The sequence below is a fragment of the Aotus nancymaae genome, unplaced genomic scaffold, assembly GCF_030222135.1.
Source record: "Aotus nancymaae isolate 86718 unplaced genomic scaffold, 86718_ANA_hifiasm-v0.15.2.pri h1tg000063l, whole genome shotgun sequence".
Lineage (NCBI taxonomy): Eukaryota > Metazoa > Chordata > Mammalia > Primates > Aotidae > Aotus > Aotus nancymaae.
The window spans coordinates 1,257,008-1,281,478 of NW_026988477.1; the positions used below are offsets into that span (position 1 = coordinate 1,257,008).

Consider the following 24,471-nt stretch of genomic DNA (forward strand, 5'->3'; position numbering starts at 1 on the left):
GCGGCGCCTGCTTAACTTTGCGACATTGTCTCTTACTCCTTATTCCTGCCTCAGTTAATACCCCTGGACTTTGTAACTGACCGACTCCACACCCCACAGCCCCCTCCCAGCTTGCAGAAAACCACCCCAAACCTTTAAAACCAATGACTGGTTGGCCGCGGTGGCTCAGGCCTGTAATCCCAGCACTTTGGGAGGCCCAGGCGGGCGGATCATGAGGTCAGGAGATCGAGACCATCCTGGCCAACATGGTGAAACCCTGTCTCCACTAAAAATACAAAACAATTAGCTGGGCATGGTGGTGGGCGCCTGTAATCCCAGCTATTTGGGACGCTGAGGCAGGAGAATTGCTTGAACCAAGGAGGTAGAGATTGCAGTGAGCTGAGATGGCACCACTGCACCCCGGCCTGGGTGACAGAGCAAGACTCTGTCTCAAAAACAAAAACAAAAACCAACTCTTATCCCACCGCCCTTCGCTAACACCCTTTCTGGCCTCAGCCCACCTGCACCCAGGTGAGTAAACAGCCATGCTGCCCGCACAAAGCCTGTTTGGGGAATCTCTTCATTCAGCGAGCTGGTTTCAACACTGCACACTTCCAGTTTCTTCCTGTGTAACACCGGCCCAGCTCTGCTTTTCAGGCCGTCAGGCCGCCGTGATGGAACACCATTAGCTGTGCAGCCCATAAACCACAGACACCTGCTTCTCACCGCTCTGGAGGCTGGAGTCCAATGCCAAGATGCTGCAGATTGGGTGTCTGGTGAGGGCTTGTTTTCTGGTTCATAAATCGCCACCTTTTTTGCTGTAACCTAACATGGCTGAAGGGGCAAGAACAAGAGAACTCTCTAGGGCTTTTTTTTTTTTTTTTTGAGACAGAGTCTTGCTCTGTCGCCCAGGCTGCAGTGCAATGGCATATTCTCGGCTCACTGCAACCTCTGCCTCCCGGCTAGCTGGGACTATAGGCACAAGCCGCCACACCCAGCTAGTTTTTGCATTTTTAGTTGAGACGGGGTTTCACTATGTTGGCCAGGCTGGTCTGGAACTCCTGACCTTGTGATCTACCTGCCTTGGCCTCCCAAAGTGCTGGGATTACAGGCATGAGCCACCGCGCTTGGCGGCTTTAAAAAAAATTTTTTTATAGAGATGTGGTTTCACCATGTTGGCCAGGATGGTATTGATCTCCTGACCTTGTGATCTGCCCGCCTCAGCCTCCCAGAGTGCTGGGATTACAGGTGTGAGCCACCATGCCCGGCTTTTTTTTTTTTTTTAAAGACAGGTTCTCACTCTGTTGCCCAGGCTTGAGTGCAGTGGCACAATCATGGCTTACTACAGCCGTGACCTTTGGGGCTCAGGTGATTCTCCCACCTCAGCCTTTCGAGTAGCTGGGACCACAGGCATGTGCCACGGTACCCAGTTAATATTTGTGTTTTCTGTAGACATGGGGTTTGGCTATGTTGTCCGGGTTTGTCTCGAACTCCTAGGCTGAAGTGATCCACCTGCCTCGGCCTCCGTAAGTCCTGGGATTACAGGTGTGAGCCACCTTGCCTGGCTGAAGCCTCTTTTGAAGGGCACAAATCCATCCACCCTCACGATCTAATCAACTCTCAAAGTCCTGCCTCCAAATACCAACACACTGGGGATCACGCTTCAACATAGGGAATTGAGGGGTGAGCACCGATACTGTGCTCTCTCAGTCTGTTTTTGCTGCTGTAACAATACCCGAGACTGGATAATTTCTAAGAAATAGAGGTGTATTGGCTCACAGTCCTGGGGGCTGAGAAGTCCCAGAACAAGGTGCCAGAATCTGGTGAGAGCCTTCTTGCTGTGTGACTGTGACAGGTGGAAGGGCAGGAGGGGCCAAGCTCACCTTACGATACCAGCACCAACTCCAGCGGGGAGGACACCTCTGACCTCTTCACCCTCTAAGGATCCTACCTCTTTTTTTTTGAGACGGAGTTTCGCTCTTGTTGCCCAGGCTGGAGTGCAATGGAGAGATCTCGGCTCACTGCAACCTCCGCCTCCTGGGGTCAAGCAATTCTCCAGTCTCAGCCTCCCGAGTAGCTGGGATTACAGGCACGCGCCACCACGCCCAGCTAATTTTTGTATCTTTAGTAGAGACGGGGTTTCACCATGTTGACCAGGATGGTCTTGATCTCTTGACCTTGTAATCTGCCCGCCTGGGCCTCCCAAAGTGCTGGGATTACAGGCGTGAGCCACCGCGCCCGGCCGATCCCACCTCTTAATACTGTTGCAATGACAGTGAAATACTGACGTGAGTTTGGGAGGTACGAACATCTGGACCACAGCATTCCATCCCTGCCCGCCAACCAACTCATGTTCTTTTTTGTTTCGAGACAGACTTTCCCTCATCTCCCAGGCTGGAGTGCAGTGGCGCGATCTCCACTCACCGCAACCTCTGCCTCCTGGGTTCAAGTGATTCTCCTGCCTCAGGCTCCGGAGTAGCTGGGATTACAGGAGGGCGCAGCCATGCCAGGCTAATTTTGTATTTTTAGTAGAGACAGGGTTTCTCTATGTCGGTCAGGCTGGTCTCAAACTCCCGACCTCAGGTGATCTGCCTGCCTCGGCCTCCCAAAGTGCTGGGATTATAGGCATGAGCCCCCGTGCCCGGCTCACGTCTTTTCACGTACAAAATAGACTCATTCCATCCCAATGGCTCCCAGTGTCTTAACTAATTCTAACATGAGTTCAAAAGCCCGAGCCCAGAGCCTCATCTGAGTCAGACACGGGTGAGACTCAGGCGTCATTCATCCCAAGCGGAGGCAGCTCTCCCTCCACTGTGAGCCTGTGAAACTGAGCAGGTTACACGCTTCCAAATACAGCGTGGGGCAGGCACGCAACAGACGTTTGCATCCAAAGGGGAAAAACCGCAAAGAGGAACGGAGTGACAGGCCTCGAGCACGTCTAACGCCAGCAGGGAGAACACCACTGAATCCTAGGGCCCGAGACTCATCTTCTTTGACTCCAAATCCTGCCTTGTACGCACCGTGGGGTGCGGAGGGGCCCTCCAGGCGCTTGGTAACCTCAGTCCTGAAGCTGTGCTGGGCTCGGCCCTCACGCGGCTCCAGTAGGTCGCAGTCTCGTGCCCGCAGCTATCCCAGGCTGGCAATGAACACTGGAGGCTCCGCAGTTCTGGGGTCTCGGGGCGGCCTTATCCCCAACGCCCTACCACGCACTGCCTATGTGGGCTCTCTGCCGTGCCTCTGCAAGTCTCCACGTGGGCCCTGGCTGAACGTGACATCCTGTGACACGCAGTGGAGGAAGCGTGTCCCTGCAGAAGCAGCACCACGTGGACCCTACCAAGGCTACGATGGTGCCTTCCCCAGGGCCACCTGAGACAGGCCAGAGTGGCTTAGGGGCCTGCCCTGGAACGTAGACAGCAGACTTGGGGTGGCCCTGGCCAGCAGGCTCTAAGGTCCCGAGGGCACCCTACACCTCTCTTTTGACAGATTTCCCTCCCAAAGGCCTTGGTGCGCCAGGCCCGTCGGGGGAGAGGCAGCGCCAGGAGTCTGAAACGCCTCTGGGGTCATTTTCCCTTTGTCCTGGTTTGCAGCCTCTGGCTTCATCCTGTCCACATTAAGCTCCTTGTCAAAAGCTGCCGGCCACCCTCCTGGTCTGTTCTCCTGAAGACACCTCACTGCTCTCTCAATGGCCAGACTGAAAATCCTCAAGATCCCTAAGTTCCTTCCCTGTTAATTATAAATTCCATCTTTAAATCATTTCTCTCGTCTCACATCTTACTTTATGCAGTTAGAAGACACGCCACGCCCTGAATATTTCTTGACCCACACAGCCCAGCCCCTTTCACAGAGGAAGGACTGGGCACGAACACACAGCAGCCATGTTCTCTGCCACTTTAAACTAGGGTGGCCTTTCCTCCAGTTTCTAATACCTTGTTCATTTCTGAGTGGCGGGGCGCGGTGGCTCACACCTGTAATCCCAACACTTTGGGAGGCTGAGGCGGGCAGATCATGAGGTCAGGAGTTCAAGATCAGCCTTGCCAATATGGTGAAACCCTACCTCTACTAAAAATAGAAAAAATAGCTGGGTGTGGTGGTGTGCGTCTGTAATCCCAGCTACTTGGGAGGCTGAGGCAGAAGAATCACTTGAATCTGGGAGGCGGAGGTTGCACTGAGCCAAGATCCCGCCATTTCACGCCAGCCTGAGCTGGGGGAGAGCGGTCTGAGTGGCGGGGCGCGCCTGTCTCCTGGTTATTGTGGTGTTTACCCAAATCTGCACAGGTGTGAACATTCACAGAACATTCCTAACAAAAGAACAAATCAATTTTACTATGAAATTCAAAAATGTTATTAGGAGCTGGTGCAACAGCTCATGCCTGTAATCCCAGCACTTTGGGAGGCTGAGGCGGGCGGAACACTTGAGGCCAGGGGTTTGAGACTATCCTGGCCAACACGGAGAAACCCCATCTCTACTAAAAATACAAACATGAGCCAGGCGTGGTGGTGCACACCTGTAATCCCGGCTACTCGGGAGGCCGAGGTTGCAGCAAGCCAAGATTGCACCACTGCACTGCAGCCTGGGAGACAAAGCGAGACTCCATCTCGAAAAACAAAAATTAAAAAAATAGAGCACTTCCCGAGGGAGCTGCCAAGTGACACAACCATCGAGGGACGTCTGGCAATCCTCCAGAGGCTGAGCTCAGGGTCCAGCAGTTCTCCTCCCAGGTAGGAACATCCAAGAGAAACGAAAACGAATGTGTGTCCCCACAACCACCTGTACACGAACGTTCACAAGAGCATTTTCAGAGCAGCCAACATTAGATACCGCCCGGTGTCCATCAGCCGGTGAACGGGTAAGTAAGATGAGGTCCATCCCCCAGAGAACGTCAGCCAGCCGAGAAGAGGAACGAAATTCCCACCCGCGGCGACACAGACGGACCTTGCGAGCATCCTGCTGCGGAAAAGCGAAGGCCGCACGCTGCAGATTCTACCCCTGCCCCTGTCCTCACCAGGCAAGCCCAGAGACAGAAGCAGGTTTGTGGCTGGCTGCCAGGGGCTGAGGGAAGGCTTCTCTGCAGGGGGATGAAACCTCCTAAAATTAGATAGTGACGATGGGACCTCTGTGGGTTTGCACAGAGCCTGGCGCTTCCCCGGAAGGCCACGAGGCGGCTGGGCTAGGCCTGCCCACGGGTCAGCTCCGGAGCGTCTTGTCCCTCCAGGGCCTTGGTCTGTTTCCCGGGAGCGTCTGCACCTGGGGAGTTGCTCAGTGCAGGCGCCTGCCCCTGCTTCAGCCTGGAGCCCGACACTGCTCTGACTGCGTTGGGGCACAGCCCTGAGCTCTTCCCCGTTTTCCAGACCTCCATCTCCACTGCAGGGAGGTGAGGGCTGGGAGGCCCACCTGGCTGCTCTGGCAGGCAAAGGACCTGCAAGGTAGCGGCTCTGCCTGGTCTCAGCTGATCCACTTTTAGCTCAGACTCTGCTCCATGCCAGGGCCTCCCAGGGTAGCCAGCCACCCCCTCAGCCCTCTTCTGCTCAGAGCCACCCACCAACCCACTTCCCACCATCCAGAAGGGGCTGAAATCTTCTGTGGAGGTTGGCTTCTTCCCCGTCTTTGTCCCTGGGGAGGACTTTTTTTGGTCCTGTTCCTCTCATTTCACAGCTCCATTTCGCTTTAAGGGAGAAGAGATGACCTGAATCTATCTGCTTCAACAAACAGCAACAACCTAGTGAAACCTGTCATGCACAAATAAATCCCCAAATACAGAAGCCCACCATGTTACAGATAAAGCCTCAATCATTAAAAGAAAACATGACAGTGTTTTTCAACCTCAGGGAGGTCAAGATGTCTTGAGTCAGTCAGAAACAGCACCACTCACAAAGGGTAAGATCAACTGATCGTGCCCTAGCTCTAAGCTTCTGCACATCAGGAACAGAAACAGTTCACACACACAACCGAGACTCTAACCAGGAATATTAGGAACCCCTATCAACCAGCAGAATAAGGCCCAGACCAACAGCCAGAAACAAAATAAGAAAAAGACATCAACAGGCAATTCACATGGGAGGCAGTTCACACGGGAGGCAGTTCACATGGAAGGGAATTCACACGGGAGGCAGTCCGAGAGAGCATGAGCGGAGCAGATGCCCGACGCCACTGAGCCACCAGAGAAGCGCCCGTTCCCGAGACGCCCCTTCACACACACACACAAGGCAGCATCTCCTCCATTCCCACATCAAAGCGTGGCAGGGACGGGAGGCAATGGGAACCCTCCCCTCGTGCTGGTGGAAGGACAGGGTGCCGCCCCTCTGTAAGGCAAGCTGACAACTGCTAAAACGGGAAGGCCTAGAACCCACCAGGTCTCCTTGCAGGCTGACAGGAGACAGAGGAGAGTGGGTCTGCCTGGGGGTCTACAGTCGCCAAACACTCAAGACACAGAAGAAAAGACGGGGAGGTGCTCTCTAGGGAACTCACACACGGTGGTCAGAATCTGCCATGCAGAGTGCCCAGCACACGAGGCATTAAAACCAGCTAGGCTGGGCTGGGCGTGGTAGCTCACGCCTGTAATCCCAGCATTTTGGGAGACTGAGGCACGGGGATCACCTGAGGTCATGAGCTCAAGGCCAGCCTGGCCAACATAGTTAAACAGTCTCTACTAAAAATACAAAAATTAGGTGGGCGTGGTGGCAGGTGCCTGTAATCCCAGCTTCTCGGGAGGCTGAGGCAGAATTGCTTGAATCCAGGAGGTGAAGGCTGCAGTGAGCCGAGACTGTGGCATTGTACTCCAGCCTGGGCGACAAGAGTGAAACTCCATCTCAAAAACAAAACAAACAAAACCCAGCCAGGCTGAGTAAGAAGCCCAGCTACCTGCAGAGGACCCAGTGGACGGTTTCTGCGTTTTAAATGCAAGTCTTATTTGTGGATACAGAAACACACAGATTCCAAATTCTAAAGCCGGAGAACTGGAACGTCACGGTTGGTGCCACATGGCCCGAGGGAGCTGTGGTGTGGCTGGGAAAGGGAACAGCAGGGATGGGCTCTGCGATGCTTCGTTCGGTCCAGTACACACGCAGGGAACACAGATAATACCTCTCAGTTCCCGTGCCTGAGTTATTCTCTGTATTCTTCTATGGTCTGAACTTCTCAAACTACAGCAGTGTGTGAGGATGTCAAGAGGCGACCACACTTTACGCTGGACCCTGATGCAGACGCCAAGCAGGCCCCGGCACGGCTGCCCTGATACCAAGAGCGGAGCCATGCCTATGCCGGCCCGCCCTCAGTCCCGAGAGCACACCCTGAGGGCGGTGCAGCCAGGACCCTCGGTGCAGCCTGTGCAGAGAACCAGGGCCGGCTCATCCTCATCCTGCTCTCACAGGAGTCCCTGGGAAGGCCCAGGAGAGGAGATGGACAGGGAAGAATATTTCACAAGAGGGAACACTGGGCTTCACCAAAGCTCAAGAAGAGAGCTTACAATAGGTAAGAAACAGAACATCCTGGCTGGCTAGAAAAGCAGCCAGCGGCCAGGCACCCTGTGGGGAGGGGTGCGTGGGAGGAGAGGAGGCCAGGAGGACCCCCAGAGGCCGACCAGCCAAGGCTGGAAGCTGAAGGCAACCTGGAGCCAACTGGACGCCACTGAGCAGAGATTTGAATGGTTTAATAACTGTGTCTCGTGAGTGGATGGAGAGCTCTCACAGCACCCGCAGGCTGTGCTGCGCACCCCCATACCATGGTCTGAGCAGAGGCAGCGTGGGACCAGACCCTCTCCCACAGCCAGCCTGGCCAAGGTGGCACAGACCAGAACTCTGTGCAGACAAGCTCCTGGGGTCTAGGAACGCTCCCTTCTCTCCAGGGGCCAGAGGGGAGAACCCAGCTGCATGGCCTTCCTCGCTCCGGCCGGCAGGAAGCCCTTCTCCTGGAGCAGCCCCTCCTTTCTGCCCGCCATGCCTGAGGAACACAAGGCCGCCACCGTGCTCCTGCTTCGTGGGCACTGCCGGGATGTGCTCCGCTCCGAGCGTCCCCACCCAGGGCCTCTCCCTTCACTGCACAGGACAGACAGCAAGAGAAGCACCGGAAGACCCTCGGCCAGCCCCAGCGCGGCCCTGGGCTGAGCCCATCTCCCAGGCCCCTCTACGCAGTCTCTGAAATCCAAGGACTGGCTGGTGGCTCCTTCCCCGTGACAGTGAACTTGGCTGCAGGCCGACACCCTCCCAAGTGCCCAAGCGAGGCCCCTGCCCACTCGTGCAGTGAGGCCCTGGCCCAGCACGGTGGCCCCTCAGTGAGCCGGCTGTGCCTGGCTGCCCCCAAACCCGACACCACTTGGGGGCGGTTAGAGCCCTGTCAGGTCCACAATGGCCTTGATGAAGATGGCATCGTCCCGCACGTAGGAATTCTTGGCCTCCATCTTGGAGACGGGGCAGAAGAGGGGGCAGCCGCTTGCGATGTTCATGTCGTTGACCGGCCTCTGGAAAGAGGATGAGGTCACGTCGGGCCTGAAGGCGTCAATCACGTGCTCCCGGTTGTTCTGGTCCAGCAGCATCAGGGTCACCTGGAGGAGAGCCCCGGGGAGGGACACGGTCTGTAGGCTGCCTCTCTCGGCTCCCGAGGGTCTGGACACTCGCAGAGCCACTGGCAGGGGGACCCAGGCGCCTATCCCAGGACCCAGCCAAGACCACGTGGTGGGCGGCCTCGCTCCTGCGCAGCGCCTGGCTCACCAGCCACAGGCATGACGCTTCTCTCTGGGGAACCTGCAACCATCTGGCATTTCCTGTCCCCTGACATCTGGAGTCCTAGACTACAGCTTACCAATCCTGAACGTGAATTATTATTAGGAAAAAGCAAAAAATAATACAGCTGGCAAAGACACTTTCTCGGTAAAGACATCGTGAGGCACCCACTGCCCACCTAACGCTAAGCGCACTTTTCAGAGAGCCTGAGCCTGCCTCTGTCGGGCCTGTGAACCTGGCCGGCCCGGGCCCTCCACGCCCCTCCCCTCGTCCGGCTCTGCTCTGTCTACTCCACTGGCCATAGTGGCGGGGGAAGTAGCAAGCCTGGGCCTAGTGTGGTGAAAGGAAAGGACCTTCCCATTCCAGCCTCGTCTCTAAACCAGTTTCTCAACCAAAAACAGATGCTGATTTTCAAAATAATAAACCACACCTCTGACGAAGACGGCCCTGAAGCCGTGTTCCTTCCTCTGCACTCTCCAGGGCTGTGTTTTCAAACTGCTGGTCCAGACGCCCTCTGACCTCTGGAGTCCTGGGCTAACGCTGGGCACCCTCAGCTTCCATCATTCTCTGCTTTGTCCTTGCACTCACTTATTTTTTAGAGACCAGTCTTGTTCTGTTGCCCGGGCTGCAGTGCAGTGGCGTGACCTCGGCTCACTGCAGCCTCAACCTACTGGGCTCAAGCAGTCCTCCTGCCTCAGCCTCCCTAATAGCTGGGGATACAGGTGCGCACCACCAGGTCTACCTAATTTTTCTTTTTTTTGTAGAGATGGGTTCTCACTATGTTGCCCAGGCTGGTCTCAAATCCTGGGCTCGAGTAATCCTCCCACCTCAGCCTCCCAAAGTGTTAAGATCACAGGGTGAGCCCCCACACCCGGCCTTGTGCTTTTTCTTAGTAATATTCATCTGACACATCAGGAAGCCAGTTGCTTGTGTCACGCACAAGTGTTCAGAAATTGTGGAAAAGACAGAAACTGCCAGAACTCTCCACCACGTGACACAGCACCACAGGGTGACCTGCCTGCTGCAGACACCTGGGCAGTAGCCCCAGCCACCCCGTCCTGCACAAGCCTGACCGCAGAAGCTGCCCTGCCCAGAGGGACTCTCGGGCGCAGCCCTCGGCGAAGCACACGGGGACGGCTTCGCACCTTCTGGTTGAAGGGCCACCGCAGCAGGGCGTCGTTCGGGCCTTTCATCACCACGAAGAAGAGGGACAGGTGGGTCCCGCGCCCGGTGCCGTCGCCGTTCAGGTAGATGCGCAGACACATCTTGTAGCCGTACCTGCTGGTGTAGAAGGCTGGGGAGGCGGCGGGGGCCTGTCGGCTGACACTCAGCACAGGCAGGCAGGGCTCCTCCTGCCTGCCGGCCCTCCCCCAGGACACCCACACCACAAAGGAACATTCAGGTTCCGGGGTGCAAAGAATGTTTGTTCTCAAACTATGCAGTTAGTTTCCAATGAAAACAAATTTCATTTTTGAAAAAAAACCCAGTAATTAAAATCAGTAAAAGCTTTTTTTTTTTTTGAGAGACAGAGTCTCACTCTGTTGCCCAAGCTGGAGTGCAGTGGCGCGATCTCAGCTCCCTGGAACCTCTACCTCCCAGGCTCAAGCGAATCTCCTGCCTCAGCCTCCTGAGTAGCTGGGACTACAGACACCTGCCACCACGCCTGGCTAATTTTTGTATTTTTAAGAGAGGCAGGGTTCCTCCATGCTGGCCAGGCTGGTCTTGAACTCCTGACCTCAGGTGATCCACTCGAGTCGGCCTCCCATAGTGCTGGGATTACAGGTGTGAGCCATGAGAAAGCATTTTTAAGAATCCTAAATGTAACCCCTAAAACTTAAGAAGGCGAGTAGAGCAACATGGAGAGATCCGCTCAACGCAGTGTGGCTGGGGCCTCGGCAGAGCTGCAGACGGGAACCCTGATTGGCCCAGGGCCTAAGATGGGCCCCAAGCCTGCCTCAGGAGAGGCGCTGGCCGGGGAGAGCCCAGAACAAGCAGAGTCCACGTCCTTCCCGCCGAACAAGACAGATTCGAATGACAGCCAGAATGGGGCAGAGGCTGCTCTCCAAGTCACGGGCCCTCCCCAGGCCCGTCCTCCCTGCCCTCCACAGCCCAACCTCCCCAGGCCCGTCCTCCCTGCCCTCCCAGGCCCATCCTCCCTGCCCTCCCAGGCCCATCCTCCCCAGGCCCGTCCTCCCTGTCCTCCACAGCCCGCCCACCCTCCCCAGACCTGTCCTCCCCGCCCTCCCCAGGCCCATCCTCCCCAGGCCCGTCCTCCTCAGGCCCGTCCTCCCTGTCCTCCACAGCCCATCCTCCCCAGGCCCATCCTCCCCAGGCCTGCCTCCCAAGGCCCATCCTCCCCAGGCCCGTCCTCCCCAGGCCTGTCCTCCCTGTCCTCCACAGCCCATCCTCCCCAGGCCTGCCTCCCAAGGCCCATCCTCCCCAGGCCCGTCCTCCCTGCCCTCCACAGCCCATCCTCCCCAGGCCCGTCCTCCCTGCCCTCCACAGCCCACCCTCCCCAGGCTCGTCCTCCCCGCCCTCCACAGCCGTGTCACACACAAGCTGTGTTCACCAGCATCGCTTTAAGCAGATGTTCTACACAAACAGGTCCTCGTGCCCGAGTGCAGCTCCCTCGAAGACCGCCACTGTGGCAGGGCCTCACCCCTTCACCCTTCACCCCACGCTCAGAGCTCCCAGCAGCTGCAGAGGGAAGGTGGCCACCAGAGGGCGGTGCTGACCTTCCCAGCCCTGGAGGAACGGAGCTATGTCCTGCAGGCTGCCCAGACTATGCCCTCGAGTGTCCCGCAAAAGAATCTTTCATTTTTCCAGTCTCAACTCAGAGAAGAGAGTGTGAGTTTTGTTTCTGACCCCTGCTGAAGGCCTTGTCAGGACGCACCACAAAGAAGAACATGGCAGCCCCTCAAGACGACACCTGGGTCTCCTGCCTCGAGGGCGCCAGAGCACAGGACCACCTCAGCCCCTGGTGCTCGGGGAGCTTCATCAGCAGCACCAGCTTAAATTCCAACAGGAAAGGTGCCTACGGTGTCTCAGCCTTGATCCCAGAATCTAAGATTCTATCAGCAGGTTCAACAAGTCAGCGTAAAAATAAAGCCCACATGAGGGCGTGTTCTGAGCCATGGCTACAAAGGGCAGGAAGGCAGGGCCCGAGCCGGGGCAGAGATGATGGCTGGGCTGGCACGAGGTCAGTGAGGGTCTTGAGGGGCAGCAGCGGGGCCACCTCTGGACCACAGTGCCCGGAAGCATAGTCGTGACAGGCCCCACCCCACTCCTCTCTACCAGTGCCCTCCAGGGGAGACCCCACGAGCACCCTCTCAAGAGACCCCGTAATTGGGGTTAAAAAGAAAAAGGAGCTAGCATGAGAAACACCCTGACTGAGCTCCTGTGTGCAGGCGGGAAGCGAGCCTGGGAAGGGTCAGACCAGTTCAGCCCCAAGTCCTGAGAGCCACGGCCCACCTCGTGCCACCCACACGGTGACCCCCACTCGCCCTCTGTCTCCCTGGGAGCTGTGGTCGGGCAGGAGAGCTTGCTGGTGTAATGTCTGCTTTAGGTGACATGGGGCTCGCGGTGCAGAGCTCAGGGTGACGAGGGGCACACCTTGAGGGCTGGCACAGCGGGAGGGCAGCCAGCCCAACACCCCCACCCCGACATCTGCCCAAGGGCGCCCACTCGCTAGCCAGCCCAACACCCCCACCCCGACATCTGCCCAAGGGTGCCCACTCGCTAGCCAGCCCATATTCAGCTGCCCACTCAGGAAGGCACAGCCACTCCTGGTATCAGTGGGGGTTGTATCCCAGCCCCGCCCTTGGGACCCATCCCATGTGGTCGCAGGGATGAGGGGACCCAGGTGCCAAGTAAACAGCAGCTGCAGCGGAGGGTGGGGCTAGAACCACACCTGGGGAGAAGATGGCAGGTGTGCGGCCGGCCACAGCTTCCTGGCGCTTCCTGGCGAAGTCTGAGATCTTCCAGATGAAGACCCCATCGTAGGTGGACGCCTCCATCTCCAAGACCTTCTGCTCCAGGTCGGCCATCGCCAGGTCCTTCAGGCCGATGCTCCTCTCCAGCTGCTGCACCTGCGGGTGCCAAGACCACCTTCCCTCTTACAGCAGGGTGCGGGCACGGGTGCCAACACCACCTTCCCTCTTACAGCAGGGGTGCAGGCACGGGTGCCAACACCACCTTCCCTCTTATAGCAGGGTGCGGGCACGGGTGCCAACACCACCTTCCCTCTTACAGCAGGGTGCAGGCATGGGTGCCAACACCACCTTCCCTCTTACAGCAGGGGTGCAGGCACGGGTGCCAACACCACCTTCCCTCTTACAGCAGGGTGCGGGCACGGGTGCCAACACCACCTTCCCTCTTACAGCAGGGTGCGGGCACGGGTGCCAACACCACCTTCCCTCTTACAGCAGGGTGCGGGCACGGGTGCCAACACCACCTTCCCACTTACAGCAGGGTGCGGGCACGGGTGCCAACACCAGCTTCCCTCTTACAGCAGGGTGCGGGCACGGGTGCCAACACCACCTTCCCTCTTACAGGAGGGGTGCGGGCACGAACCCCTGCCTCCCACACCCACCTATCTCCAGCAGGACGGTGCTCCAGGGCCCCCTGGGCTCTGTGTTCCTCTTGTTGGCTCCCTGCCCACAAGAACCCAACCCCACCCTTCGAAGAGATGGGGCTCCAAGTTCACACAGCAGCTCCGGCCAGCAAGCATGCTCAGAAGCCACACCACGCCACACACACCCCCATGGCTGACTCTGCCCTCCATCAGAGAGAGGAGGCTCCCGCCCACGGCCTGTGGCATCTGTGACTTTCCAGTGTTTGCGTCCCTCAGAGAACAGGGCTCAGAAATGAAGGGAGCCAGAGCCCCCCATAGAAAGCACGCTGGATGGGGCTTGCAGATGGAGTTCTAGGCTGTCCAGGCTGTGAAGCTCCAGGACCTGCCAGAAGCTGCTGGGGCGCGGGCACCATCACCCTTTACACTGTGCTCCTCACGGCGGGCCGCCCCCCGGCACAGACCTTGTTACTCAGGGCTTCAATCCTGTCTAGGTCCAGCCGGTGCTGCCGGCCACAGGCCTCGACGGTCAGGGCCACCCTCTCCACCTCCCGGTTCAGGACACACACGATGTTCTCGAAGGTGGCTGTCTTCTTCTCCAGCGTCTCGCACCTCTGCAGCAGCTCTGACCCCGCCTGGCTCTGGTCTCCTGACAGGGGCTTTGCCTCCAGGACCGAGCTCAGTAGCATGGCCAGGTGCTCCCGCAGCCACTGCGCCTCGTGCTCCTGCTGCTTCTCGCTCTCCACCTGCAGACACAGGGCAGGGATGCTGCTGGCTCCACCCACCATTCAACTCCCACCCGGGGACAGCCACTAAGACACGGGCCTCAGCTGAACTGAGGAGACAGGCCAGAGTCACAGATAGGGATGCCTGGGAGGCCTTCTCGTCTATGACAGCCTGAAAGTCAGCTATGTTTAAGGAATATGAAGCTTGTTATGGAACTTAGCTGCAGCCAGGCACGGTAGCTCGCAACTATGATTCTAGCACTTTGGGAGGCCGAAGCGGGAGGATCATTCGGGCCCAGGAGTTGGAGAGTAGCTGGGCCGATGTGGCAAAACCCCATGTCTACAAAACATTTAAAAATATTAGCCAGGCATGGTGGTTTGTGCCAATGGTTCCACCTACTCAGGAGGCTGAGGTGGGAGGATCGCTTGAGCCCAGGAGGTTGAGGCTGCAGTGAGCTGAGATCACATCACTGCACTCCTGCCTGGCTGACACAGCGAAACCCTGTTTCGAAGAAAAGAAAACAAAAACAAAGAGAAAAAGAATCCACCACTTTATAAAAGCCACCCGCAAGTTCCAGACAAGCCTGGCCAACGTGGTGAAGCCCTATCTCTACCGAAAATACAAAATTAGCGGGGCGTGGTGGCGCGCACCTGTAATCCCAGCTACTCAGGAGGCTGAAGCATGAGAATCGCCTGAACCCGGGAGGGGGAGGTGGCAGTGAGCCAAGATGGCGCCACTGCACTCCAGCCTGGGTGACAGAGCAAGACTCTGTTTAATTAATAAATAAATAAATAGCAAAAATAGGATGGGCACCGTAATCACAGCACTCTGGAAGGCCAAAGTGGGTGGATCACCTAAGGTCAGGAGTTTGAAACCAGCCTGAGTAACATGGTGAAACCCCATCTCTACTAAAAATACAAAAATTAGCCAGGCCTGATGGTACGTGCCTGTAATCCCAGCTACTTGGGAGCCTGAGGCAGGAGAATCCCATGAATCTGGGAGGTAGAGGGTGCAGTGAGCCGAGATCGTGCCACTGCACTCCAGCCTGGGTAACAGAGCGAGACTGCGTCTCAAAAATACAATAAAATAAGGCTGGGCATGGTGGCTCACATCTGTAATCCTAGCACTATTTGGGAGGCCAAGGTGGGTAGATCACAAGGTCAGGAGTTCGAGACCAGCCTGGCCAGCATGGTGAAACTCTCCTAAAACTACAAAAATTAGCTGGGCATGGTGGCATGCACCTGTAACCCCAGCTACTTCGCAGGCTGAGGCAGGAGAATTGCTTGGACCTGGGAGGCAGAGGTTGCAGTGAGCCGAGGTGGCACCACTGCACTCCAGCCTAGGCGAGAGAGCGAGACTCCATCTCAAAAAAATTAAAAAATAAAATAAATTGGCCGGGTGCAGTGGCTCATGCCTGTAATCCCAGCACTTTGGGAAGCCGAAGCAGATGGATCATGAGGTCAGGAGATCGAGACCATCCTGGCCAGCGTGGTGAAACCCTGTCTTAATAAAAAACAATAATAATATTAGAACACCTTAATCATGAAAAAAATAGAAATAAATAATAATAATAAAATAAAAAACAAAAATAAATAAAAATTAAAAAAAAATAAAAATAAAAAGCTACCCACAGAGGGAAGGTGAAAACACAGGGTGGAAGCTAGGCCTCCTTAAACACACCTCATTTTATAGGCCTGACTTTGCAGCTAAATTATTTTCAAATTTTCACAACAAAATATAAAAATGAGGCCAGGCTCGGTCATGCCTGTAATCTCAGCACTTTAGGAGGCCGAGGCAGGAGGACCACTTGAGGTCAGGAGTTCGAGATCAGCCTGGCCAACACAGTGAAACCTCATCTCTACTAAAAATATGAAACTTAGCCGGGTGTGGTGACGGGCATCTGCAGTCCCAGCCTTTCATCACCTACTCGGGAGGCTGAGGCACAAGAATCGCTGGAACCCGGGAGGCAGAGGTTGCGAGGCTGCAGTGAGCTAAGATCACGCCACTGCACTCCAGCCTGGGTGACAGCAAGACTCGGCCTCAAAAAATAGATAAAAAAGGCACTCTAGAATAATTACAGTAAAAGACACAAACGGCCTGTACGCGTACCCACTAGGGGCACAACCCTCAGAGAGCAGAAGGCACTCCACAGACACAGACAGCTGGACGGCAGCACGCCCCGCATCTTCTCAGGAGCCGTGCGCGACGTGGAGAAGGCAGGGCCTGGCTGAGCCTGGGGCGGCGTGCCCTCATGGGGAGACCCTCTGGGCAAATGGGAAACGCAGCCACAGACTCGCGCTGTGCTCTCTCTCATCTCAACACCGAGAGGCCCAGAAACAAGGACCACGGTGGCGGCGACGGCGAGCACCACTGAGGCACGGTGTTCTCTAAACAACCTCGTGCATGGGAAGCCCCGGCTTCCTGGAGATGGCAGATGCCAGGTCTGAGCGGGAAACAGACAAGCACACCGAGAGCAGGAGACTGTCCAATGGAGACAAAGGAAACGGAGGCAGCGACGGTCCCTTCACCGTTACCAGGGAAACCGCAATACCTACGGCAACGCAGAATCGAGTCAGCAAGGACTCCACGATAAACGCCGTCACAGCGTCCCGGTCTTCACGCAAGGACGGGAGGAGCAGCGGGAAGGAAACCAGGAATCGCGGGGCTGGAGGCAGTGAAGACCTCAGCCTCAGACCCCCAGACTCACCGTCTCGAGGCAGCCGAGGGCATGGAATCTGCAAGGGACTCGACACTTGCCACACGTCTTGATGTGGTCCTGAAACTGTAAGGAGAGGACGTCAGTGCCATCTTTCTCTGTTCTAACCCATTTCAGCACCTCCGGACAGACCACAGCAATGTACACGGAGGGTTACGTGACTCGCCCTGTTGGCCTCTTCACTCTCACGCCGAATGAAACCCAACAACACATTTCCAAAGCCACACGCACACACCCGTGCACACGCACGTGCAAACGCGGACACTGTGCCGGTGACTGAGATGGGTCAGCGTTTCAGGACGTGTGGAGACCCCTGCCCGTGTGTTGCACAGCGCACCTGTCCTCTATCACAGTCCACGGGACAGGCGGTGCTGAGGCCCCAGGGCCTGGTCAGAAACCAGACAGAGTCAAACGGCCGCTGCTCACATGGTGCGCGGTGGTGCAGGATGACACGCACACATCACGAAGCAAAACGCAAAATCCAGAAAGGGGCCGAGTGCGCACAGACATTCATGTGCGACAGGGCAGCAGCAAAGCGGGAAAGAAACAGCCCAACACTGTGGTATCTGACACGGGTCTAAGGAGGAGGGAACAGCCCAAGGAAAAACATCAAACCCAAGTCCCTCCTCCATTTCCCAGGTGACACGGCAGGTGTGTCACGGCTCTGTGTGTGAGAAAATCAAACCCACAAACATCAGAAGCAGCACAGGGTTTCCCACATGCTCAGGAGCAGGGAAACGGCCCTAACTGTGAATCAGCTTCCAGAAACCACAACATAAGAACCTTGCACAGTCCCCACAAAACAAACAAAGAAACACAAACATCACTAAGTGGGCAGGAGTCACGAACGGATGACCTCTCCCGGAAAGAGAAGCGCAGAGGAGCTCAGTCACACCACAGCTTGAGAACGCCCGTCAGAACCGCCCGCGACTCTGCTGTCCCTTGCCATCCACAGGAGGTTGGTCCCAGGACTCCTGAGGATGCTGGAGTCCCTGATGTAAAACGGCAGAGTATTTGCACAGAACCTAAGCACACCCTCCCTTAGACTTTAAATCAGCTCTAGGCTGCTCATGACACCCAGACAACGTGAGTGCACGTGAAAATAAAAAACGTCTGCACATGTTCAGTACACGTGCGTTTCTCCCTGGGCATTTCCAATCCACGGCTGGCTGACTTCCCGGCTGTGGACCCCGACACACAGGCCTCAGGTGCTTCTCACACATCACCCTGGCAGACGTCACACCATACTCTGCTGGCGAGTCTGGGGAGACACTGCCCCCACAATGCTTATGGGAGTGTGAGTTTCTGAACTACCACGCAGCACGGCTGATGGGGCCCGACACATCTCCCTCTGACGTCTCAGAATGCATGTTTGTACGTTTGCTTTGGTGCCATGTGACCATTTCACAAAACTCAAAACTTTTTTTTTTTTTTGACACAGAGTCTCACTGTCACCCAGGCTGGAGTGCAGTGGCTTGATCTCGGCTCACTGCAACCTCTGCCTCCCGGGTTCAAGTGATTCTCCTGCCTCAGCCTCCCGAGTAGCTGGGACTACAGGCATGCGCCACCACGCCTGGCTAATTTTCGTATTTTTAGTAGAGATGGGGTTTGCCATGGTGGCCAGACTGGTCTCAAAACTCCTGACCTCAGGTGATCCAACCACCTTGGCCTCCCAAAGTGCTGGGATTATAGGTGTGAGCTACCGCACCTGCTCTTTTTATTTATTTTTTTAAGAACAATTTTTAAAACTCAAAAGTAAAACAAAACAAACGTGCCTCTGTGCATGCTGAGACAGCCACCTGCTCAGAGAGGCTGCTTCGGACGACCCACAACACCGCAGCTCCATACGGACTCTAGAAGCAAAGAGAACTAGAAAGAGAACTTGGTTGTCACCTAATCCGCCGGGACCACACAGTCCATGCTAACACTGACACTGCTCTACGCACAGCAACGTCAACCAGAGTTGACTTTCCGCAGAAGGAAGGGACGGCAACAGAGAAGCTGGGTGAGAATCTGAAATGGAAACACCAGTGAGAACCCATAATGTACTTTCTCTTAAAATAAAGCAAGGATCTCTCTGCTGCCGCTGACGTATTTTCAGATGAAACGCTGGGCTGCAGGACGAAGTGGGGGCAGGAATGAAACAGAACTGGCACTGGGCACCCCCATCTCGAGCTGCAGCAAGGCCCCAAGCTCTAACGCGATCTCTCTCCTCTGTCCAGGCTCAGAACTTTCCATCACAGGAAGCTGAAGGAGGCCAGGAACCTGGCGTGTGCGCAGCATGCTGCGAATGGGGGTGCAGCACCTAGGGAGGGCAGGTGCGGGGAAGGCGCTGCTGGAAAACGAGAAGACGAGCCCCCATGCTGCCCACGCGGGGCGGTCCGTGGAGGCAGAAGCCGGCTGGGCGCCTGGCCTCTGTAAGCCTCAATGTCCTCCTCTGATAAAGGATGCCCTAGGGTTCCTGTGAGGCGGGAGGACAACCCCCAGTGCCCCCAGGAAATGCTAAACACTGCCCGCCCGTGGTTCCTACCAGCGCCATCATGAAGGGGCAAACACCTTCTCTAACATGAGGTGTCCGTGACCGCTGAGGCTGCTGGGCTGTTCAGCCACGAGGTCCAGGCTCACTTCTCCCAGCCAGCGAGCCCTACCAGCCAGCCTCCAAAGGACCAGCTCCCAACACACGCCGCCCCATGCTTGGCTCAGCCCTGCACGTGTCCCAGGCAGCACTGAGGAGCCTGACCAAGCCCTGGGAGCGTGGTCACCGACAGGCTCCAGCAAAACCAGCAAAGATGGAGAGGAGGGCCTGGGAGGATGAGACGGGGCCTGGAGGGATGAGACGGGGCCTGGAGGGCGGCAGCTCTGGTGCTCGGCACAGCTCTGACTCTGATGGATAGCAGGCCAACAGCTTACGTCATCAAAGAACGAAAGTCAATCTTTAAAAGAACCTCACATTTTAAAAGACCAGAAGCAAATGAACTGTCTACCATGTTTGACATAAACTCAAAGAAAAAATTTATTCCAACTGACCTCAGAACATGGTATTTGGACTCTATGTCTTGGTAAGATGTACCTCCAAGAACAAAAAGGGCTTCAAAGAAATCAGTGGTCTCATCATCAGAAGCCATGTTCTTGGTTTGTTTTCTGTCTTTTTTTGGGATGGGGTCTTGCTCCGTCGCCCAGGCTGCAGTGCACTGGTGTGATCTCGGCTCACTGTAATCCCTGCCTCCCAGGTTTGAGCGATTCTCCCGTCTCAGCCTCTCGAGCAGCTGGGATGACAGGCCTGCCTGCGCCACCACGTCTGGCAAGTTTTGTATTTTTAGCAGAGATGGGGTTCTGCCATGTTGGCCAGGCTGGTTTTGAACCCCTGACCTCAGGTGATCCACCTGCCTTGGCCTCCCAAAATGCTGGGATTACAGGTGTGAGCCACCATACCCAGCCTTGACTTTTTTTTTAGATTGGGTCTTGCTCTGTCACCCAGGCTGGAGTACAGTGGTGCAATCTCAGCTCACTGCGACCTCTACCTCCCAGGTTGAAGCAATTTTCCCCCCTCAGCCTCCCAAGTAGAACTATAGGTGTGCACCACCGTGCACAGCTAATTTTTGTATTTTCAGAGATGGGATTTCACTATGTTGGCCAGGCAGGTCTCAAACTGGCCTCAAGTGATCCTCCTGCCTCAGCCTCCCAAAGTGCTGGGATTAGAGGCGTGAGCCACTGCGCCCAGCCGCTGTTTTTAAGTCTACTCTCTATATAACATAAAGCAAATATGTTACCAGTGCTAGGAACCAAGATTTTCAACATTAAAAAAAGAAAAGAGGAAATCCCTCCCACGCCACACACAATGGAAACATCTGAGCGAGTTCTCGGCTCTTTCCTTTGGAATGGGCCTGGGGGCCAGACAGCCACAGGAAAGACTGCACGGAGACACAGCCCCTAGATGTCGCCCTGCTCCGAAGGGCTGGAGCTCCAGGCCTGGACAGGACTGCCCTAAGGCGGCGGGCGGGGCCCAAGAGACTCATTCCAGGAGAGGCTGAAAGGCCCCTCCGTCTGAAGATGAGGCCCTGTGAACATCAAAACACAGACAGGATGGGTGAAAATGCACCACGCTCAAGCAAAGCCACATGTTCACAGTGCTGGGGTGGGGACAGAGTCCACCAGACACCGCTGCTTAGGAGCCCATCTTTCGTCTTTCACTCTGGAAACAAAGTCTCAAGGAAAGAAAGAATCACCTCCTGACTCCTCAGTGCCACCCCTCAGGACAGCCAAGACCCAGGCATGGGCAGAGGGCATCTTGGGGCCACCTCCAGGCCCCACCAGCAGGGGACGCAGCCTCGTAGACACCAGCCCCAGGCAGGCGTCCTAGCCCTTGAAGGGCATCGCAGCAGCCACAGCCTCCACGGCCTCCTGAGGGGACAAACCCAGCAGGCTTCTAGCGTGAGCTTCAGGCTCCAGTGAGGGGAAAGGACGCAAGGACGCTTTCAGGAAGCGCTTGGCCGAGTTCCCAGGGCGGGACACTTCACACAGACAGGTGGGAACAGGTGGGGAGACAGAACCCCGTCCCCCACCCTACGCGTTTCAGGACTCAGACTGTGACCTGTATTTAAATGGAAGCAAACCAGAAAGACAGGCGCACAGCTGTGGGGCTGAGCGTGCGGGCGGGCCCGGCCACCTGACCCTCCTGTGGCTGCCCAGACGGGGACGCCACCCGCAAGATCTCCGCATCTGACCTCTGACCTCTGACACACTGAGCAGGCGCCACACCCCCTTCCGGAACTCCAGCCTCTGGACGAGCTACCCTCACCTCCAACGAGGGAGGCAGTTTGGGAAAACGTCTCCACCTGTATCTCCCAGCTTCCTTTCCTAAAGGTGTCATCTGCAACAGTTAACGCTCAACTGGGCGAGAAGCCGCTTTCCTGCCAGAAGTAAGGACGTCAGGGATGAAGTTCTGCCGGCCAAGGCACCGGCGCTTCCCGGCTGTGGCAGCAGACCAGCCTAGGGCACCTGTCTCCACCCCGACCACCTGCTGCAAACACTCAGCTTCAAAGTCAATACCAACATTTCCCGAAGCAGCACATGGAGGTCCATGAGAACATTCATGTTTCATGTTCAGGATAACTGGGAAGTGACTTGCCCAAAAGTCAGCAGCTGTGTAAGGACTCGGGACTCAGCCGCCTGGCCACCAACCCACGAGGAGAGCGGCTGCAGCCCTGACTGCGCCGAGCACACGCTACGGAAGCTTTGCACGCTGCTCCCGCGAGCACTAAGATAGTCACCTGCCCCAACCTCACCCTACGGGACCCTCACTGCCAACACATGGGCCCCGCCCCGTGGTCCTCAGAGGGTGTGAGGGACACTCACCTTCTCCCGGGGGATCTTCTTCTTGCCGCAGCCGTCACAGGTCAAGGGGAACTTGGGGCAGACCTCATGGTGCGCCTTCAAAAGAAGCAGTCAGGGGCGTGAGGGCAGACGCCAGCACCAGGCACGGGCCGGGCAGCGCCAACGGGCCGCAGGAACGCGTGGTCACCCTCGAGCCTCTCAGGCGGCGCTCTGCCCAGGCAGGATCCTGCCAGCACCGCCCAGGAGCCTCAGAGAGCTTAACACGGCTTGTTCTGCAGCTCTAGGGCAATGTGAGGGAGGCCCGAGCCATCAGAGGAGACTCAGAGGCCACGTGAAACAGCCCACGTGAAAATGGGGAGTCCGGTGGGAGGGTCTGGTGGATGGGCTGGGTTGGCCGCGTGCAGGATGTCCCCAAGACAGACCCTGACATGCTACTGCGGGGGGCCCGGTGCCCCAGATGTGCTGTGGTCAGGCCCGTCCACCTCACAGTCTACAGGGAAGAGGGGACGAAGGAGCGCCTGGTGCCTGGGGACAGGTTCGGGAAGTGGAGTTCCTGAAGGACCACAGCCCAGGAGAAAAGATGCCACAGGGGCCCGCCAGAGGCTGAGAGAGACCCAGAGATATCTCAACCAAAGGCAAGAACGCTGTGTGGACCGTGGTTCAAATAAGCCAAGGCAAAGACAGACAGCAGGACGCAGACTGAGCGCGAAGGCCGTGTGAGCATCGGCTATGTTTCAGACGTGGCGCCGCAACCACAGCTCCGTACACCGCACGAGCGCGTGCTCACCAACTCTTCGGGAAACACCAAGTCAGGCTCGAGCAACTGTCTGGGGGAGTGACGCCCAGGCTGGGCGAGGAGCGCCGCACACCCACCTCTGGGCTCTCTACCTTTTGCTAACACAAAAATGCCGTGTTTTCTTTTTTTTTTTTTTTGAGTCTCACTCTGTGGCCAGACGCCAGACTGGAGTACAGTAGTGTGATCTCGGCTCACTGCAACACTGCAACCTCTGCCTCCTGGGTTCAGGCAATTCTCCTGCCTCAGCCTCCCCAGTAGCTGGGACTACAGATGCACGCCACTACACCCAGCTAATTCTTGTATTTTTAGTAGAGACGGGGTTTCACCATGTTGGCCAGGATGGTCTCGATCACTTGACCTCGTGATCCGCCCACCTCGGCCTCCCAAAGTGCTGGGATTACAGGCGTGAGCCACCATGCCCAGCAAAAATGCCTTTAAAAATAAAATTTTTTTTTTGACATGGAGTCTCACTCTGTTGCCCAGGCTGGAGTGCAGTGGCTCAACCTCAGCTCACGCCAACCTCGGCCTCCCAGGTTCAAGCGATTCTCCTGACTCAGCCTCCCCAGTAGCTAGGATTAGAGGTGCCTGCCACCACGTCTGGCTAGATTTTTGTATTTTTAGCAGAGATGGGGTTTCACCATGTTGGCCAGGCTAGTCTCAAAATCATGATCTCATGATCTGCCCACCTCAGCCTCCCAAAGCGCTGAGATTACAGGTGTGAGCCACCATGCCTGGCCTACAAAAATGCTTTTTAAAGACCTCGGCATTAACTTGACACCCATTCCCAGTTCTGCCAAGAAACATCCACCCCCGTGGCTTCAGGGACAGGGCTGAGGGTGGAACGAGTGCAAAGGAGCCAACGCGGCCCGTGGCCACGTGCAGCTCCCCAGCTCAGCCCCGCACGGCTGCCGCCCCACATGCAGCTCCCCAGCTCAGCCCCGCGCACCTTCACGTCTGCCCCGCAGCAGGGCGCCCGGCAGTGCCGGCAGCTCAGGCTTCTCTCTGGACACTCATGCTCCAGGTGGCGCTCCTTGTCACCGAGGCGGACCAGGCCTTTGCACGCGGGGCATTCGGTCAGCATGAGCGGGCAGCGGCCTTCGTGGCAGCTCTGGTAACAAAAGAAGAAAGCGTCGGTAGAACTCACATGGGCAGCCGCGGCTTCGCCCAAGGACGCCAGGCGGTGTAGCGATGGCTGGGCTGGCATGCTGATCCCAGAGCCATCCTCCCCGCCTGTCCTGGGGGCTGCCCTCTGTAGGCAGCTCTCAGGGCTCCCACAGTTCCAGGCAAGAGGAAGAGTGTCCTTGTCTCCACTCTCCGCCCCACAGAGCTGAGGGGATGCTCTGCCATGGGGGGTCTCTGCTGGGTGCCTTGCCACCACCAGGCTCCCCCTCTGCCCCCTAAAACAGCCAGGTGCACAGTCCCTGCTCTGTGCCAGCAGGTTCCTGCCACACACACGGCAGCTCCCAACTGAGAACACAGGCCACGCTCTTGCTCTGATGACCAACACAACCCGGTCCGTGCCAGCTGGGATCCTGCCAGTCCCGACCCCATCCTCACTGTAGGTGGGAGGTGTGAAGAGGCAGGGAACATGCATGGGAGACAGCATGAGGGCAGCTGGCCTCTGCCTCCAGCGCC

At 56.8% G+C, this 24,471-nt stretch overlaps 1 protein-coding gene across 6 annotated transcripts in view; it reads right to left on the reverse strand.

The window, feature by feature from the left end:
- Nucleotides 1-7,604: 7,604 nt before the first annotated feature.
- Nucleotides 7,605-24,471, reverse strand: part of TRAF2 (TNF receptor associated factor 2) — a 33,601-nt gene continuing 16,734 nt past the window's right edge. For all 6 annotated transcript variants that reach the window (XM_064366052.1, XM_064366049.1, XM_064366050.1 and 3 more), the window contains 7 exons: nt 23,783-23,944; nt 22,062-22,136; nt 16,698-16,772; nt 13,729-14,010; nt 12,605-12,782; nt 9,840-9,988; nt 7,605-8,516 (listed from right to left, as the gene is read on the reverse strand). In XM_064366052.1, the coding sequence (XP_064222122.1) occupies nt 8,298-8,516; nt 9,840-9,988; nt 12,605-12,782; nt 13,729-14,010; nt 16,698-16,772; nt 22,062-22,136; nt 23,783-23,944 (1,140 nt within the window). In that variant the 3' untranslated portion in view covers nt 7,605-8,297. The remainder of the gene's footprint in view (nt 8,517-9,839; nt 9,989-12,604; nt 12,783-13,728; nt 14,011-16,697; nt 16,773-22,061; nt 22,137-23,782; nt 23,945-24,471) is intronic.